At 48.0% G+C, this 19,136-nt stretch overlaps 1 protein-coding gene across 3 annotated transcripts in view; it reads right to left on the bottom strand.

Moving 5' to 3' along the window:
• Positions 1-14,847: 14,847 nt before the first annotated feature.
• CUNH1orf109 (chromosome unknown C1orf109 homolog) overlaps positions 14,848-19,136 on the bottom strand; it is a 7,688-nt gene continuing 3,399 nt past the window's right edge. For all 3 annotated transcript variants that reach the window (XM_011381365.2, XM_023523986.1, XM_023523987.1), the window contains exons 4-5: positions 16,528-16,646; positions 14,848-16,357 (exon numbers count right to left, since the gene is read on the bottom strand). In XM_011381365.2, the coding sequence (XP_011379667.1) occupies positions 16,320-16,357; positions 16,528-16,646 (157 nt within the window). In that variant the 3' untranslated portion in view covers positions 14,848-16,319. The remainder of the gene's footprint in view (positions 16,358-16,527; positions 16,647-19,136) is intronic.

Here is a 19,136-nt window from a genome sequence, read left to right as displayed (position 1 = left end):
CACCAGACTCCCTCCCCTTGACCCAGACCTGCCAGCTTTCCCAGGAGAGCGGCTCAGAGGAGAGGAGAGAAGCACTCAGGAATTGCAGCCTGTGGGCTCGCAGGAGGTCAGGCCGTCCAGCCCCCTGCCTTCTGCCTGTTCAAGCCAGATCCCCATGAGGCTGTGCCCAGCCCCCTACCGATGTCTGGCAAGAGGGGGCTGGACTTGCCCACCCCATCTTGGCCTGCAAGGAACCTGATGCCCAAGTGTTTAGCTGGCCCTAGACCCTCCCCAACTGCCCCCAGACCCTGGCCTGAGAGAGAGCCCAGGATCTCCAGAGGGAAAGTGAAGGCTCCAGCCAACCTCCCATCTTCCTCCCCACTCCAGCCCCCTGGAGGACCAGCATTAGCCAAGACAGAGAGAGCAGGTTAAGGTATCTCTCAGGCATTCCCCAGGCCCACTTCACTTTCCAAGGGTGACTTGGAGAGCCTTAGCAGGTCTGAGGAGGGAGAATGCCCTGGTCCAATCTCCTTATGAGACTTTTTGGGGGAACCACAGGGGTGAGAGCAGCTGGTTGACAAGTGAGAAGGGACTTCTCAGGGAAAGGGAAAGGAAGGCCAGGTGCTGCCACAGCAGACATGGACCCACAGCAAGGAGCAGCCAGGTTGGTAACGTGTGCGGCCACCTCATCAGACAGAACATCGAGCCCAAGTCCAACGGTGCAGGTGGGAACATCCAGCTCCCCACCTAGGAATGTGCTCCAGGATCCTGTCTGCCCAGGGAGGCTGGGGGCCCTGAGGCTGCCCAGGCCTAGTCATCCTGCTGCGCCCAGGTGTCTGGACAGCTTTGCCCATGTCGAGAAACCACACTGTGGCAGAGCTGACAGTGTCTCTCAGCTGACCAGGCACTGGAAGGAGGGGCTGGGGAGCTGGGGCCGGGGACCAGGGACTGAGCATGCTACACTCTACTAAGTCTGGTGCTGAGTTCCAGGGAGAGAGGGAAAGTAATAACAGCTTATTCTTCAGAGGGCTTGCAAAGTGCCAAGCACTGTTAATGCTTTATCTCATTAGACCCTCACCACAACGCAATGTGTTATCTGCACTTTAACAATGGGAGAATTAGAGGTACAAAGAGATTGTGCCTAAGATTGTACAGCCAATCAAGGAGAGAGCCACAATTCAACAGCCCAGGCAACACTGCTCACCCAGGGATAACAAAACACCTCTTCTGTCTCAAAAAGGTCAAAGTCAAGAGAAGAAGTGAAGCAGGGCTGGGGTGCTGGGAGTACTGGGAGAGGCCCAAGGGTGGGAGCCAAGGGACAGAGGGTTTCAGAGATGGCCTGAGCTGGGGCTCAGTCCTACTTCATCAGAAGCAGGAAGGCAGAGCAGCGACCTCACAAGCATTGCCTCACAAGCATTGCCGACAGATCCCGGCTGCCGACAGGCTCTGCCCAGACTAATAGAGCAGCTGGTGCCCAGTGGGCAGCCAGAAACGGCTCACACTCCAGCGCACCTGGGCTGAAGGGCTGGCCTTGCCTTTCCCTTTGCCACAGGCAAAGGAAGGGAGAAGGAGCCAAGAGATGGAATGGAGAGACAAACACATCCCCAGCTCTCATCTGATCCTGTCTGTGCCAGGGCCTGCTCTGGGCTTTGTGGGGTGTTAGATGAAGCAGCTGGGCAGCTCCCCACCCCACCTTGAGGAGCCAACGATCTGGCTTCCCAGAACCTTCTCAGAGAGCTGCGGTCATGGGAAATGCAGTGAGGAGGGCACCAAGGGGAAGGCAGGCAGGACAACCCCAGAGCTTCCAAAGGCCCCTCTCCCAGGTTGTAGGACGGAGTGGTGAGGGGAGGCCTGGCTTTCTCCTCTTCTAAGTCTGCAGGAGCAAAGGCAAGAAAATCTTTCCCAAGCACCCCACCCGCCCTGGCAAAGAACTTGTGCCTTTTAAGACCCTTCCTTGTTCTCTCAGATTATTTTGATCCTCCAGTCCTTCAAGACAGGAAATAAAATCTCTATTTGAAAAAAGAACCTGAGGCTCAGAGAGGTAAAGAGCCTCACCTGAAGCCACACAGCCTGTAAGGAGCAGTGTGCAGAAGTTGCGTCTCCCAACTCCTCATCCAATGGGTGGAGGCCCCTGGTATTTGCTAGAGTTGGTTGAATTCGAGGATTCTGAACCCTTGTCTCCCCAGCAGGCAGCTGCAGGTGGATGGGCACAGCCCACCCCTACCCGCCACTCACTCTGCCCCATCCCCTGGAATTTAGCACCAGCCCCGTGGTGGCTGTGGTGGCTGGTGGGCAAGTGGAGGCTCTTTAGGACACGTGTTTCCACTTTCGCTGGAGTTGGGAACTAATAGCAGAAAAACCTGTGAAGCTGCTAATGGGATAATGGAGAAAGTATTTATTTATTTTCCGAAGGAGGCCTGTGAGGATCTGGGGCAGGCTCAGTGTAAGGCCATGGAGGCGGGAGGTTAACGGGGATTAAAGCAGACACGGTGGAATGAGGGGGTTTCCGGAGCAGAGGCTTGGAGGGAGGGTCTGGGCTGGTGCTCTCGAAGTCAGCTCTCCCTGGAGAGGGCAAGGCTGGGCCTGAAGACTCAAATTACTTCTAGGCAGGGGCATTCACACTCTGAGTTTTCCTCAACACCTGCTTCCTGCCATCCCTACCCAAGATGCAGGCATGTGTCCCCAACATCCTCCTAAGGAAAGCTTGGGTACCAGTCTCTCTCCATGTGCAGCTTCAGGAGGGAGGTGGTTCATACTGTTGCTTCAGCTGGAGCAAGACCGTCCCCAGGAAGCTAGTTCTATTTGAGAAATATCTTCATGAGAAAGGACCACTGAGCTTCGTCTCCCCCATCTCTACTATTGAACTCGACATCTTTCCAGCCAATAGCCCTGCCCTTGGATCTCCCAGTCCTAACCCACTTAAGAGCCCCATTGAACTAGAGGGCAACAAGTCCCTTAAAGGTCATGTGGTCCTACGGCTTTTGGCCACGGATTTGGGGGAGGTGCCCAAGGCTGAGCTGTTAGGACCCCTGGCTGCCCCCTCCCCCACTGCAACCAAAGCAGCCGTTTTTATTTGTTTTGCGTATGGACGTTCCACCTCAGATTTCTCTCCAAAATACTAAAGTGTCCACTACTGAAAAGCATCTAAAAACCCTTGCCCTCGCCCACTCCGTGCAGGTGAAATAACTCAGGGCTCAGAGAGAAGTGACACTTGCCCAAAGTCACACAAAGCTGGAACTTGACTACAAGTCACCTGCCTCCTTACCCAGAGCTGGTCCCACTACTCTGTAATAGAATAAACAGCATGACTTCAGGAAACCAGAGAGAGACTAAAAACAGCTTCTTAGGGAGTGAGGACGTGGGAAGGGGGGTGTGGGTTGGTGCTTCCCGGGGCCTTGTGAGGTTGTTTCATCTTTCAGGGCACAAGGCCTGCGTAGCAGAGGCAACAGTGAACACGAGTGAGGGTGGAGAGCATGGCTGTGGCTTATCTGCAGTCGGGCCGGGGCCCCTGCCTTTCAGCTGACCTGGACTGGAGATGGGGCCCTTCCTTCCCGCAGAGGGCTCCTGCCAGCTCCCCCCGACTACTTGCCTGGTGGCGAGTAGTCCTGGCCCAGGTTCTGGGGTTCTCTATCCAGGCCAGGCTGAGTTTCTCCTTTCAATGCCAGCCCAGCCTGGGAAGGCTGAGGTTCTGGAAAGTCCCACGCTGACTCTGCTTCCTCCACCACCGCCTGGTAGGCATTCCAGGATTGGTTCCTGCCACCGTCAGGGAGGCCTCGCTGCCCATGGTTTGAGAGCTCACCCCTCTTTGGTGTTAATGCCCTTCCACCAGTAGTGCTCTTGAGATTTTAGACAGATACAGGTCCACTTCGCAAAGCCCCGCTCGCCACAACTACATTCTATTTCCTTGGGAACATGTGCTTGACATTTGTCAGTTGCATTTCAAACCTGCCCTCTACCCCCACTCACTTCACTCTTCTGGTCCCTTGTGCAGGCTTTTCCTTGGGGAAGCAAGGAGAGGCATTCAGAGAGAACACCCATCTGCCTCCATGCTGCCTGGCTCGGGGACAACAGGCTTAAGTTATTCCTGGAGATTTAGGCAGACATTGGGAAGAACTTCCTGACCAACATGGGCTTAAGAATGGGAATAAGAGCCAGAAGAAGATGGTGAAATCATTGGCCCTGGAGACATTCCACGAGGGCTGGATTTGGATGAAGGCCTGATGGTCTGTCCAAGGGAGAAGTCAGTTACTCTTAGGGGCCCCAGTCCTACACCTGGCCACAGGCCCACAGTCTGTGCTTTACCCCTTTGTTTGACAAATATTAGTCGAGCGTCTACTCCATGCTAGGCAGCTACTAGGTTCTGGAGAAGAGCAGAGAATAAGAGACACAGTGCCTGCCCATCCTACGTCAGTGGTAGACGAAGAATCAGGAGCTAAGGACAGGACACCTGACCCAGTCTAGAGGGGAATTGGGAAGGACTTCCTGGAGGAAGAGGCTGGCTCAGCTAAGACTAGAATAAAAGGGAAGGCAGTAAACAGAAGATCCTAGAATGAGGTCACCCAGGACCTGTGTCCCACTGAGATACACCCAGCAGCTGGGCTGCGGGGGGTGTCTAGGAGCCTTTTCCCTTACCTTGGTGATTTTTCAAAAAATGGATAGCCCAGTGAGGAGAAAAATAAAATCACCAGATCACATGGATGACCATAACCTGGGTAGATGTCCCTATCAACTCCCTACGTTTAGCCCAGCACTTGGCTAAACATACTATACAGTAGGACCTCAATAAACATTTGTTAAATGAACAAGACATTTGGTCAGTTGGGAACTCGGCCCTCCCACTGGCTCTTCTCCTTCAAAACTGCAACGCATCTCAGCTTAGAATCGCACCGAGGAGAGCATCAACCTCCAAAGTATCCCAAGTAATGTTATTCACCAGCCTTTTTTCCTATAACTATGCTCCTCAAAGAAATAAAACAGCGACAGCTAATGTGCACCGAATACTTACTATGTGGCAGCCACTTCTAATCACTTTACACATGTTATCACATATGGTCCTCACAACTGCCTTATGAGATGGACTCTACCATGGTCTCATTTTACAGAGGAGGAAACTGAAGGACAGAGAAGTTATGTATCTCACGCAAGGTCATAAAGCTAGTACATAATGGAAAAAAGCATTTTCTGCTATCTGCAGGGTGTCAGGCATAGTCAAGAACTTTCATTCTTAGAATAATTAAGAGAAGCAGGTATTAATCCCCTTTCACAAATGAGAAAACCAAAGCTCAGAGAGCTAAGTAACTTACCCAGCCGCTGGACGCTGCTCCTCTGGAATTTGGCTCCCAGTACAGTGCTCTCTTTCCCTTGTACCCCATCAGTTCCCTGGGGCCTTTCCCGAACTGGGGTGCAAACAGCTGTTCCTGGCAAGCTCTGGGAAGGAAGCAGCTCCAAGAGGAGAGCTGGCCTGGTGACTCGCCAGCAGGATTTATGTCCTGTCCAGGGTGGACAGTTTGGCTGCTGTATGAAAGGCTGAGCAGAGCTCAAAGATGGAACTTATTCCCATTAAATGATTGCAAATGTCAGGCAGCACGGCCTGGGAGCTCCTTGCGCACGCACCCAGACGGCTGGAGGCCAGGCCGCCGTAACGAGCATGCCCGCTGACCTCATGGTCACTCCTAATGCAATTAGAGCCCACTGGGAGACAGTGGGTTCCATCACAGAGCCTGAGCAACGTGCTCTCCAGGGGACTTGGGGCCCCTCCCGCGCGAGAGATGGCGCTGGGACAAAGGGTGTTGTTCTAATTAATTGAATGAGATCCGTTTCAATGCAGATGGATGCAGAAATTACCTGCAGATGTGACTATGCACAGCCATTTTAACTGTCTGGGCTGTCACGCAGGCGTGGGGAGCCAGGGCCTCCTGGAGCAGGATTCATTCCATGCAGCCCCCTGCCTCCAGGCAGGGCAGACTTGTGCCAGCCTGAGCTGAGGAATGATTGCTACCTCTCTTGGGCCTCCTGGCCATCAGCGCCTCTTGGAGCTGGGTTGTCCAGAGGCCCCGCTGTCAGGGTGGGACTCCCAGGGGTCCTGGCTAATGCTTCCTGGAGGGCTTCTGCAGGAGCACCTCAGTGCGAGGTGCCGGAAGTCCCCTAGGCACACTCCTGAGGCTGGAGTCCTTCTTCATGTGCTCTGCAAAGGCTTCCTCCCTGGGTTTTCGAACCCTTATGCATTTTCAGGTTGTATAAAACCGGATAACACATTTCTTTTATAAAGACAACTATAGCACTGGTTCCCACACTGATGACACAAGATGCATGAGAATACTGATTGATTGATTCATTCGTTTCAGCACCTACGAAGCTCCAAACTCTTTCTTGCTGGGCCATAACAGAGGATCAGACCTGGCCTCTGGCCTGGAGGTGCTCACAATCCAGGGAAAGGAAATGGATGTATTAATAGCCAGTTACCACAAAGTAGGATGGGCTGTCCTACTGAAGTACATGGTACTAGAGGGCTCAGATGAGGAAGGTGACTCAGTCTGAATGGTCAAGGCCAACTTCACAGAGGAAGTGATCTTTCAACTGAGCCATGAAAGGGGAATAGAACCCTCCCCAGGTAGATAAGAAGAGAAAGTAAAGAGTTTGGTCCTCTACTTAGACATGCTGGGAATCTTTGAAAGACCAGGAGTAAGAACACAGTTAGATTTATATTTTAGATCGATCCTCTTGGCACAGAATGGACTGGAAGGAGAGAAATGAGGAGACAGAGTCCAGCAATGGTCCTGGCAGTGAGAAAGGACAGATTAGTGAGAAGTGTGGACAGTGCCATAGTCTTGGGGGCTGATATGCTGGGGTGGGAGTGGGGAATGGAATGAGGAAGCAGAAAAGAGGGAGGAGTCAGGTTGGGGAGCCTGGGTGGCGGAAGGGAGGGAGAGAGCCCTGGGGGCAGAAGGAGGAGGCACCCCCAGGCTGTCCAGTGGGCCAGACTCAGGGAATCAGAACCTCCACATGGTGATCCTTCTGCCTTCGGAAGTTTTGCAAGACCTTCTCTTCTATTTTGACACATCCACCAGAATGTTAATTCCCAACTTTCTTCCATCCATTTCCTGCCAATATGAAGAAGATATTTGGGAAACATTTAGGGAAGGTATGAGGAGCTCTTTGAGGGGAAACTGCTGCCTAGAACCAGTCCATTTGGTGTGTTCTGTGTCCTCCAGTTCCACTCTGGGTGTGGGGACAGAGAAGTCCCAAGCCCTGGCTTGCCACTGAGCCCGGAACTTCCTCATCCAATTTCCTTAGTGGCTGCCTAAACCTTCCCCTCTCTCTTCAAGCCTCCACCTGCCTGATGCCTCCTCAGCAAACCACACTGCCTCCTACCTGTCATTCAGATGACACCGCCTCCTCTTCCAATCCTCTCCTCAAACTCACTGTCTCACCCTCTCTGACATCAGCCCGGGCCGTGTTATACAGGTTGAGAGTCCTCAGCAAAGTTCCTTCCATCTCCACTGCTATCATCCCGGTGTGGTCGTTCAGCTCACGCCTGGACAGCCTCCCAGCCCTCCTCTGCCTGAAGTAGTCCTCCCTCCAGACGGGTACACGCCTGGTCTCTGCCCTCCCCCTGACCTCATCGGCCACCGGCCCCTTTCCCTCTTCACTCTAGTCCCCTTGCCCTTCCCGCTGTTTTCTGAACACACCAAGCTGGTTCCCACGTCAGGATCCTCTGGAAGGCTCTCCACCGGATCAGCGGTTTTCGAACTCTTTGGTCCCATGACTCCGCTTCTCTCTTAAAAACTGAGGACTCCAAAGAATTTCTGCTTCTGTTCAGGTGGATCATACCTATCGGCATTTGCCAAAATAGAAATTAAATCTGAGAATGTTTTAAAACACTAGAATACGCAAGTTCATGGCCCGTTAACTGTCAGAACGATGACGTCACTTCACAGGGCAGACCTGCCGAAAGGGTCTGGGAGTCCCCAGACCACACTCTGAGAACTGCTGTACCAGAATATACATGTCTCTCACTTCATTTATGTCTCAGTGCAAATTTCACCTCCTCAAAAAGCCTTCTATGCCCCTTGTCCACTCCTCAAGTCATTCTACCCCATTACCACTTCCATGTTCTTTATAGCCCTTATTACCATCTGAAATTATCCGTCTTCTTGCTTATTTTGTCTCTCCCCAGTAGAATGCAAGCCCCATATAGGTAGAGATGCAGGCCTTCTGTTCACCTCGGAGCCCAGCATAGCGCCTGACACACAGTAGAAACTCAAGGAAAGACTCTTAAACCGGTTGTATAAAAGCAGTTGTTCTCAGCCTTTGCTGCACATTAAAGTCACTGAGTGGGGGTGGGGGAATGTACTTTTAAAATTCCTGCATCTCAGCCAATTAAATCAGAATCTTGGGGTGGACACAGGCATTAGTGCTTTATGAAGCTCTCCAAGTGACTCTAATTTCAGCCAAGAATAAGAACCACTGGTCTAAATTCGTAAACCCTCATGAAGGAGAGAGACTGGGAGTTACACAGGGTATAACTGATGGCAACTCCACATCTTGCCCGTTTTGTGCAGGGCCAGGCTGCCAGGCCTAGGAGTGCATGGTGGAGGAAGCTATTAGGCTGAAGTCCTTCATGAGGGAGAAGTGCCCTCCTCAGATCCTGGGCCTTGGAACAAAGCGATGAGATTGGTAGCCTGCACAGGTGGTGCTGGTTACGCTCACAGACATCTGCAGGGTTTACTGCATGGCTGCACTTTCCCCCATGCAATGGTGTGGAATTTTGGTGCTTCGGCGACTCAGGGAGAATGATGGTGATTTCAGTGGATAGAGATGGAAATGAGAGAGGTCACCAGATTGCCCTGGTCTCCATTGCAAGGGGGAGAAAACTGAGGCACAGAGGGGTTTGGATGACTTGACTAAGGACACCTAGCCAGCTCTGACTCAGACAACTGTGTAGTAGATTAGAACGTAAGAGTTCGCCAACAACTAAAATCTCAGAGCAGCTACGTGACCTTAGAGAAGTCAACTGACCTTCCTAAATCAGTCTCCTTGTCTGTAAAACCCTGGAAATAGTATCTGCCTCACAGGGTTGTTGTAATGGATATAAAAGCACTAGACATGCGCATGAAACAGAGAAACGGCTTGATAAATAGTAAGTATAGTATTATTCTTAGTGGTTCCCAAATCCTTCTTCTTTCCATTACACCCTGCTGCTTCTCAGAGGGAAATTACTTAAATTCGTACGATATGATTTAAGGTTCTTTCACGTGTGTGTATTAGCCCGTTTAACGTTGGCAGTGGCCCTATGAAGTTGAAACTTTTGTCTACCATCCCACTTTGTTTTTGCCTTTTTGATGAAAATACAGGTCCAGAGAGGTCGAGTCACCTGCTCAGGTCCCATGGGAATGAGTGGTAGATGTCCCATCTCCCTGTCCAGAACCTTCTCCACCACACAGCAGCAGCCACAGAGGCCCATGGCTGACCCCGGCCTTAAGCAGAGGTTACACTCTGAGTTCTCTGGGAAAGAGAGAGGCGGGGAAGCCTGAGGTGGGAGGGGGTGCAGAGAGAAGGGTGGAGCTGTGTCCTTGATGTGGTGGCTGGGCCCAGTTGGGGCTGTCACCACAGTTCTAGGGTTTGGCTGGGATAGTAATAGCGCTTCCGCTCGTGTGGCAATGCCGGTGGATCTGGGAACCCGAGCCGGGCGGAGTTGGAGAAGGGAGAGGGTATCTTCCGCCTAGCTTGGCCTGGGGCTCTTTGTCATTGGAGTAGGAGTCCGTTCCTGCCCTATGTCACTTCTATCACCAGGCTCAGCTCCTAGGCCTTAGCCCCTCCATAGGAGCAGGTAGCTTCTTCCTCCTGGTGCAGCAGGTTTAACTAGAAGTCTTTCCTGCAAGGTGATAAGGGGCCACACTTAATGGATTGGGAGTGGGAGGCACCTCTTTAGGGCAGTTAGAGATACTGTGCAATAGGGAAGGGCTGTAACCAGAAGACTGGGTAACAGGAGGCTTTGGGAGTGGGGCAAGGCCAGATTCCTCATTAACAGGCAAGTAACCTGCTCTGTGCAGGTTTGGGTTTGGACTTGGACTTGGGAGGAGAGAGGGTCTGTCCACAGCTCTGGGGCAGCTACTTGCATAGGACTAGAGGGAAGCAGGGCAGGAACAGTGACATAATTTGCATATATAAGTGCAAAATGAAAGTCTAGCCTCTTCTTCAAAAACTATTAAGAGTTTTAAAGAGGGTGACAGCAGAGCATTAAGCCAAGCTGGGGGACCCTTGTAAGCACAGGTCACATGCCCATGGAGCCGTCCTGAAGTGGGGTCTAGGGAAAGTGAGCAAATGATGAGGCCACATGAAGGGCAGCCACAGGGTCTTCCTCTGGCCTTGTGGTCTCCTAACCAAAACAAAGAGAACCTGTAAACACACAGGTGAATAATACTGTGCACTCAACTTTTTGTAGATGGACAGCACATCTACTGAGGCATTTGTAGCTTTCCCAAGAAACCAGTCCATCTCAGCCAACCAGCATTCTCAGAGAGTCCAGGTCTTGCCTTCTTTGGAGGAGGGACGGCATTTAAATTTCATCTCCGTCTTGGGGGAGCTCGAATTGCTGGTAAATGCTTGGAGCCCATCTGAGAAAAAGGCCTCTGGAGCTGTTTCTTTAATTTACAGAACTGACAACCAAGGATAGGGACCTTTGGCGAGTACAAAGGGTGAATATCCAGAAAAGAATCAAAGTATTAATAACACGCTCGGCTGGCACTGCTCTCCAGTCCCCCACCCCCAGTGGGGTTCATGTGGCTGGGAAGCCTGATGTCTCCCTTCCACCAGAGGGATCAAAACCAGCTTTCAGAGCAACATAAGCCAGGGGTAATTTTTAGCACAGACATAACTTTCTAGTTCCTTTTTCCTACCCCTCATTTTTCAGTTGCCTTTAAAGAGGCCACAGAGAGCTGAAAAACAAATCCAAGTTTAAAGAGACAAGTGCAAAAAATGCAAACTGGGCAAGGGGACAGAGCCGCCAGCTGGACGAAATGTGCCTGGAAAACAGCATCCTCTGCTTGGCAGGTGCCAGGGATTTATGGTTAAGTTTTGCAGACGTTTCATCACGTTATAAGCCAGCTCAGGAGACCCTCATAAAACTCTCATATGAAAGAACAAACTAGCTGATAAAAGTCAGATGCTGCCTATAAATGCGCTGTGGGGATTGCAATTGAGTAGTGGATTTATTAGTTTAGGCTCTCTGCGCAAATTAAGAACTACTGCACACATCTGAATTGGGAAGAGAAGGGCCTGAGCGCAGAGGGTTGCTCCCTGCTCCCACGATGGCCAACGGGCCACGCTGACCTCCTCCCCCATCACTTACTCCCTAAGAGACCAGAGGGAAGATTCTCTCTGTAATCAAGTTGCTGGGGATCTGCTCTTTCATTCCCCGTTCTCACCTCCCACAAAAAGAATCAGTCATTCTCCATCCATTGCATTCCCCGTACATCCTTTAGGATAGCACTTCTCACGATAGGCTTATGAATCTGCCTGGCCTGTTCAACTGTGTGCTTCTCTTATTTACTTTTGCATCATCGGTAATAAGTTTTGTGCTGGGAACACGGAGAGGCCTGTGAATGAGTAAATATGGATTTGGCAGGCTGTAAGGAAACATATACATAAGTTATCACTACCCCACTCCATATAGCATGGAGGGGTGAGAGGAACTGAGCTGAGGTACCTGTTGGAATTGAGGATGAGCTAGGTGCTGGGAAGCAAGAAAAGGGGAAGAGTTGCAATGAGGAAATTGAGGCTAGTTCCTTCCCCAAAGGGCATTCTTTGTGGTACGCTATCCAGCTCTCTCCCTCTGCTGCTTTTTCTCAGGATTAAGGTTATTTCTGGAAGAATGACCCTGCAACAGAATGCGGGGTACTTGATAAAAGGCCAGACACTTAGACCTTCCCCATACATACTGGATCAGAATATCTGGGGCTGGTCCCTAATACGCTGTACCAGGTACCAGTCTTAGAAAAAATGACTTTCCTTTGCACTATGTAGAAACCAAGAAGGAGCCTTCCAGGAATGATGGGGAGGAGGGAGAGTGCCTGGAAGGGGCAGTCCCCTCCACTCTCACCCACCATTCCGTAAAGACTGGCTTTCTCCTCCCAGCCCCTGGCATAAAGGGCAGAAGTGTAAGACTCTGGCAGCCTCAGGATTCACTCCAGCCCTCCTGGCTACAGGATCAGAAGGGAGGGTAATTGGCAAGGCTGCCACTGCCCTGAGAACCTGGGATGCCTTCTGTGCCACTGCCAAGCCAGATGGGGGCAGTGCTGCCCTTACCTCTGCTGTTTGGAGGCATCGTATTCCAAGCAGGGCTGGGTATTCAGGAAACCCAGCTCTCCTCACAGCTGAGTGGGTGTGAGGGATGCTCTGCCTTCTGTGGCAGAGAGGAAACAGTGGTAAAAGGGAAAGACCCCTTTCACCAGAACCAAGAAAACCCTGGTGTAAATTCTGGCAATGTCACTGACAAGCTGTGGGTACTCAGAAAACTCACTATGTCTCAAAGTATACTTGTTTCACAGCACAGAGCTACATACTTATTAGATGACTAATAAATCTCAAATGAATTTCGGCTCCTCAAATATTTATAAATTTTCCAAAAGCCTTCATATATCTCTTCTCACTTAAAACTTGCAACCCTGTAAGGACGTATATCATCGTCTCCATTATACAGATGAAGAAACTGAAACTTAAGAGGGGAAATGGCTTATCCAAGACCACTTGGCTATTAAAAGGCTGTTCTGGGACTCGGACCCATATCTGGGTCACTGGCAATTCAGCAGGCTTTCCCCTGCGTTGATTATCAACGCACTAGTCCTTTCCCACCTTCCGCTGAACCTGCTTCTCCAAATGTGCACTCTCCCTATATTCTCATAGGGAGGAGAAATTATAAACCAGTTGCAGATGATACCCAGCCCTTATTATCCTGATTAAAGTCATACATAGTACCAACACCACAAAGCTTTGACTCTCCTTGGGCAGAAGTCCTCTTCAGAGCCTAGGATGCCACTGGCTTCCCTACTCTGCCTGAGAGAAAAATCCTGTGGTCCATTTCTAAATGTGGATGGGGTAGAGATAGGAAAGAAAGAAATCCAAATTCTTCATCTCATCCCAACAGATTGTCTCACTAATGGGGAAGGGATTTCTTAACCCAAACAGTCTACTTCCGCAACTGAGGGCGACAGAGAAAAGAACTCACACTTGACACCTCAACCCATAAGCCAGTAGCATGCTTGGAAGAGCACTGCAGAGACTCCTACTATGACGATTCTAAACTAATGATTCTAAATTTAATGATTCCAGTAAAAATATCCACAGAATTCTTTTTAGATTGGGGGTGAGTAGATGGGGTAGGATTAGCTAATTAAAAAATTCCAGGGAAAAAAATTATCGTGAGCAGGAGTGGGAATACAGGGCAGGCTGCTGATACCTAACGGATATTAAGGCTTCGGAAATAGCCTACATGTCCATCAGTAAGGGGCTAAATAAATTATGGCATATCCATACAACAGAAAGCTATGCAACTGGTTTAGAAAAAAGTTAAAGAAGCTCTTTATGTATTCACATAGAATGATCTCACAAGTAGGAAAAAAACAAAAACAAGGTATAAAACTGGGTGTACAGTATGCCATTATCCATATAAAATTATGGAAAACAAACAAAAACATATCTGCTTGTTGCATTAGTTATCGATTGCTATGGAACAAATTACCCCACAACTTAATGACTTAAAACATTTATTATTTATTTCCATGGGTCGGGAATCTGGGCACAGCTTAACTAGATGCCTTTGACTCAGGTCCTCACAAGGTTGTATTCAGGCTGTTAATTGGGGCTTTGGTCTCAACTGGGGGAGAGACGGTCTGCTTCCAAGCTCACTCAGGTGGTTGTTGGCAGGCATTGGTCTCTCATAGGAGCACCCCACAGGGCTGCTCCCTCAGCATCGCAGGTGACTTCCCCCAGGATGAGCGATCCAAGAGAGTGAGCGACAGCACCCAAGATGGAAGCTGCAGTCTTTTTTTTTATAATCTAGTTTTAGAAGTGACATCCCACAACTTCTGCAGTGTTCTTTTCCCTAGAGGCAAATCTGTAAGTCCAGCCCACACCAAAGGAGAAGAGATATACACAGTCCTGAAAACTAGAGGTGGGATTGCTGGGGGCTGTCTTACAGCATACCCAGCACTGCGCTTATTTAGGCAAAGAAAACCTTTGAAAGGGTGCACCAGAAACATTTAACACTGGCTGCCTCCGGGAAAGGGAACTGAGAACTGGGGCCGTAGAACTTTTCATTGAACATGCTCTTGTACCCTTTGAATTTTGTATAAAGCAACCAGTACAATGCCTGGCACGCAGCAAACTTTTGATATGTGCTGCCTTCCATTCTTTCTCAAACGCTGCCTTTACTTAGACTGTCCCCTGTGCACGGAACACCCTGCACTCTTCTCCTGGCCCCAAGTAAAATTAGCCTCAGGCCTAACTCAGATATCACTATCACTATGAAGTATTCTCATGAGCAGTTAGCTATCACCTCTACTCTCCCAGAGCATTCTGTTTTAACCTCAAATATAACACTTTTATTACTGTATTACAACTTAAATCTCTTCAACTCAGTCTGGTCTTCGGATCATCAGCATCAACATTACCTGGAACCTCATTAGAAATGTAGGATCTAGGGCCCCAGACCTACAGAATCAGAATCTAAGCTTTAGCAAGATACCAGTGACTGGGAAACACTGGTTTAAGTCTTTCCCTGGTTGAACTATAAGCCTTTCTTTCTATAAGAACTATAAGGCTCTCTTTCATCTCTGTCCCCAGAACACATCATAAGACCTGACACTCAAATATTTTTTGAATGAAGTTTTATTTACAATTAATATGTATGTAATAGAACAGATTTTTAAAAATTCTTGTAAGCATACATACCGTATTATTAAAAACAGTTATTTAGTAGGTGAACAATGTGCATTTTCACTTTCTGTAATACTTCGATTTTTTACCATCAGAATGTATCTTTATAGGCAGACAAACATGAAGATTCAGAAAAATATAGGTAAAATGTAAGATATAATACATTCATAAAACAGTATACAATAATGTATATGATGGTACATATTTGTGTTGCTCTATATTCATTTACGATATGGAGATAACCAAACTATATATATATTTTTTTTAAAAAAGACATTTAAATAACAGTGTGTATAAATACCACATCTGTTTTTTAAAAAAATTTTTGGAATACGGACACTGAAAGGATACATATCAAAATATCTCTGATGGAGCTTGTTTTATACTTTTGTACATTAAAGATTTTTTTTTACAATTTTCCTATGATTTTTAAAAAGCATATATTACTTTTGCTGTGAGAAAAAAAGGTCATTTTCATTTCGAAAAATATTTATACTCTTTATTAAGCCCCTTTACATCCAATGAACCAGATTTTTACAACAGCCTAAGCAGTTGATGGGTCTGAAAGTACCACAACCATTTTACAGACGAAGGCACTGAGCCTCAGAAATATAACCCTCATCACCTGACTCCAGGCCACTATTTTCCCACTCATGCAGATACTGCACGATCAGAGGAATGTGGCGAGTCAGTTGCCGGCTTTGGTTAAAAAAAAATAATAATAAAAATAAAAAGGCCTGTCATTTTAGGAGTCCAACTGTCCCCAGTTATTTACTCTCAGATAATAAGAGCAACAGGGGAACACCTTCGAAGACAAAGCATTTAGAATCATTCATGCTGCACCGCCTCCCCCATGTGGTAGGTTCTGGAAACTGAAACTGGCTTGATGATGAGAGCTATTGCAATTGGAAAATAATTAGTTTTCCAACAAAATTATTTCTTTTGATCATCAAAATCACTTTCTCTTTCTTCAAGGAATCGGGTACTGACACAAATACACAAAACCAGGACCTGGTGTCAACCAGGCTCAGAGCTCTGGATGATGCCAAGGGTGGCGTCACCCTCTATCCTGTCCTTTCGTTCCCTACCACTTCTGTAGCTGCCGTTTCTGCTGCCGGTGTTCTTCTGCACTGCTTTCCCACTATTCTCTCTGCCTCCACCCACTCCCCTGAGCCTTAGGAAAGGGCAAGGGGTGGCTATGTACCCTCAGCCATGACCTGGCAGAGAGAAGCCCCAGTGTCAGAAACATATGGCATCATCCTCCCAAGAGCCAGTCCTTAGGCTCTAGACACTGATTTTTCAAATATGTCAGGTGGCGATACTGACATTTCTTTAGAAATACCAGAGCGCCACACCGTCAGTCTTCAACTGTGGCCCCCTGGCCTCCAGATAAACACACAGCTTCTTTACTCTTCCAGGAAGAAGGAAACATTCAAGAGGATATCTAGAATAGGAAGAGAAAGACTGTGACAAACCACCTCTCCAAGAACATAAAACAGATTGATAAAAGATACAGAGGAACTGTGAGGGCATCTCTATGATGCTTCCAAAGAAGTGAGACACTGGTTAAGAAAGAAGCTGAGGAGACATGAAGGAATAAGCAAAAACCGGTACCTTGCACAAGGTCTTGGTGTTCGTCTTCTGAAATTCGGTCCCAGGCCTTGGGCAAAGCTTGGATGTTCGCCAGGTCTTCCCACTGGATCGAGGACAGGAGGTACTTTCTCTTCAGGTACCTTGCTGGAAGTTAAGGACTGCTCAAGAAGAAATTAAATATGCTGAAGGAAAGCAATGCCCGTGCTGCTACCACAGTGGTAGCAGCACGGGCAGTAGGGGCTGTAGCTGCAGCTAACATTACCGGGCACTTATTATGCACCACCACCACGGCTGCTGCTGCTGCTACTGCTGCAATTAAAAAGGAAAACAGAGAAAGTGGGGAGATGCTGCTCAAGTTTCTAGACTGGGTGATTGATTATACAGGGTTGACTCTACAGCTAAGGGAAAAGAGTGTTGAAAACAAGGGCTAGATAGAGGACTTCAATTCTAAATCTGAGTTTGCAGTGCCATAAGCAATCCAGTTGGAGGCATCTCCAGGAAACTAAATATTAAGACTAGAGACAAGAATAAAGGTTGAAGTTATTCAAATAAAGGTAGAAACTTAAGCCAGTGGATAGATGCAAGTGTCAGGCAAGATACAGAAAACAGCCAGAACTCCAACGACCTGGTCTTTCCACTTCCACCTCTGTCCCACACCACCCCAAGTATTTCCTCAGAACACAGCCAGGGTAATTCTGTTAAAAACATAGGTTTGATTATGTTAAAACCCTTTAATAGCTTTCTACCTTGTTCACAGTAAAAGCCAAAATCCTTTCAAAGACCTTCATGGTCCTACAAGATCCAGTCCCGTCTCTCTGACCCACTCTCACCCCTCACTTTCCCTGCTTTATTTTTCTCCATAGCACTTATCACCATCTGACATTCTGTTTTCCTTGTTTATGGTCTATTTCCCGGCACCTAGCAATGCCTGGCAAGTAGCAGCTACTTAATAAATAAGTTGAGGAATGACTGTATAAGGGAATGACGGAAGAACCCAAGTTTAGGAACCAAAGGGAACTGACCCATGCTATAGTTCTGTAATCTTGGGAAAAATGAAATTCAAAAGAGTTCCTGGAACAGCTCTAGACACTAAGTGAAACGTGAGCAAAGGATACGAACTTCGATAATGTCTCTCGATATCTTGCAACCATTCCAACATGTCAGCCACAGACGGGCTCACAACTGAAGCCTGCAGGACAGCATCAATGCTGATCATGTCTGCATGCTGCTCATAGATCTGAAGCACTTGTTCCACGTGGCTGCTGACAGTGTCACGTACCTTGAGGAGGGCGGCTCTGGGAAAAAGGGTCTGATATTAGGCAATAGCATGAGAAAGGCCTAAGGCAGAATTCCTCAACCTTGGCACACTGACATTTTGGACCAGGTGATTCTTGGTGGTGGAGGGTGGCCCTGTGCACTGCTGGATCATCATCCCTGGCCTCCACTCACTAGATCACAGGAGCAACCATGCCCCGATTGTCCCCAAGTTGTGGCAATCTATAATGTCTCCAGATATTGTTAAGTGTCCTAATGGAAAAAAATGGCTCCAAATGAGACCTATTCATCTAAGGAGATTGGTTACAGTGGCTCAAGAATTAAGAATTGACTTAAAGGTGGAGAGGCTGAAGAAATTACATAGCTCTCAAAGCTTTGTGATAAGCCCAGCTGCCAAAGAAAGTAAAGACCAAGGGGCCTTTCTAAAGTTGCCATAAAGCTGCATAAGGAGAGTAACTGTTCATGCATAGGCCCATGCCATGTACGTAAAAGAGAATAATCTAGAATAAACGGAAGCAATAAATCAGTACTATCCAATTGTTACCCAGCCCCATCTTAGTTAATTCTTGAAGTTCCAGAAAGTTTAGGTTCATGATACACACAGACTACTGTAGATCTTAGGAAAGTCACCTATTCACAATCGTGTATAAAAACGGTCTGTTTTGCTCACTGCACGTCCTAAGTACCTGGAATACTGAGTCTGGCAACAGAACAACAAACACTTGTTGAATGAACAAAAAAGGGTTATTGTGAAAATTAAATACAATAATGCATATAAAGTGCTTAGGGAAGTGCCTAGCTTATGGTAAGTATCTTTATTATTCCATTGGTGACTTCAAGGAGCCCAGCTCCCAAGACAAAGGCTATAACTTCCCAAAAGGCAAGGCATTCCCTGGCTTAGAATCGTGGCTTTCAAAATGTTTGGCCATGACTCACAATTAAAAATAGACGTAATAACAGCCCAGTACCCATGCACAAATGTATAATTCATCGAAATCAAAGTTCACTACTTCAGTTAGTTCACTGATTGTCTCTCTTCTACTCAGCTAAGGAACTAAGTCTGGTTCATTGTATTCCCAGCACCTTGCGCTTGGCATCCCATAATAAATGTATTTTGTATAAATGAATACAGAGAAGGTCATCATTTTTGACAATTTCCTATTAGTCTGTAGTGCAGAGTCTACACACCAGAACCTCCTTTTGTTCTGATCAAGGGAAAGGCCACATATGCCCTGTCTTTATCTTTGTAACCTATAACTCTGAAATAGAGAGTCTAACATTAGGCATGATAACAGCCGAGAGATGGGCTACTCCTGAGCAAAGAGGCACCAATGTACAACAGACCAAAGTGGTGG

Source organism: Pteropus vampyrus, unplaced genomic scaffold (assembly GCF_000151845.1).
Source record: "Pteropus vampyrus isolate Shadow unplaced genomic scaffold, Pvam_2.0 Scaffold435, whole genome shotgun sequence".
NCBI classification, from domain to species: domain Eukaryota; kingdom Metazoa; phylum Chordata; class Mammalia; order Chiroptera; family Pteropodidae; genus Pteropus; species Pteropus vampyrus.
The sequence above is the reverse complement of the archived record's forward strand: the minus strand, read 5'-3'. Positions and strand labels throughout refer to the sequence as shown.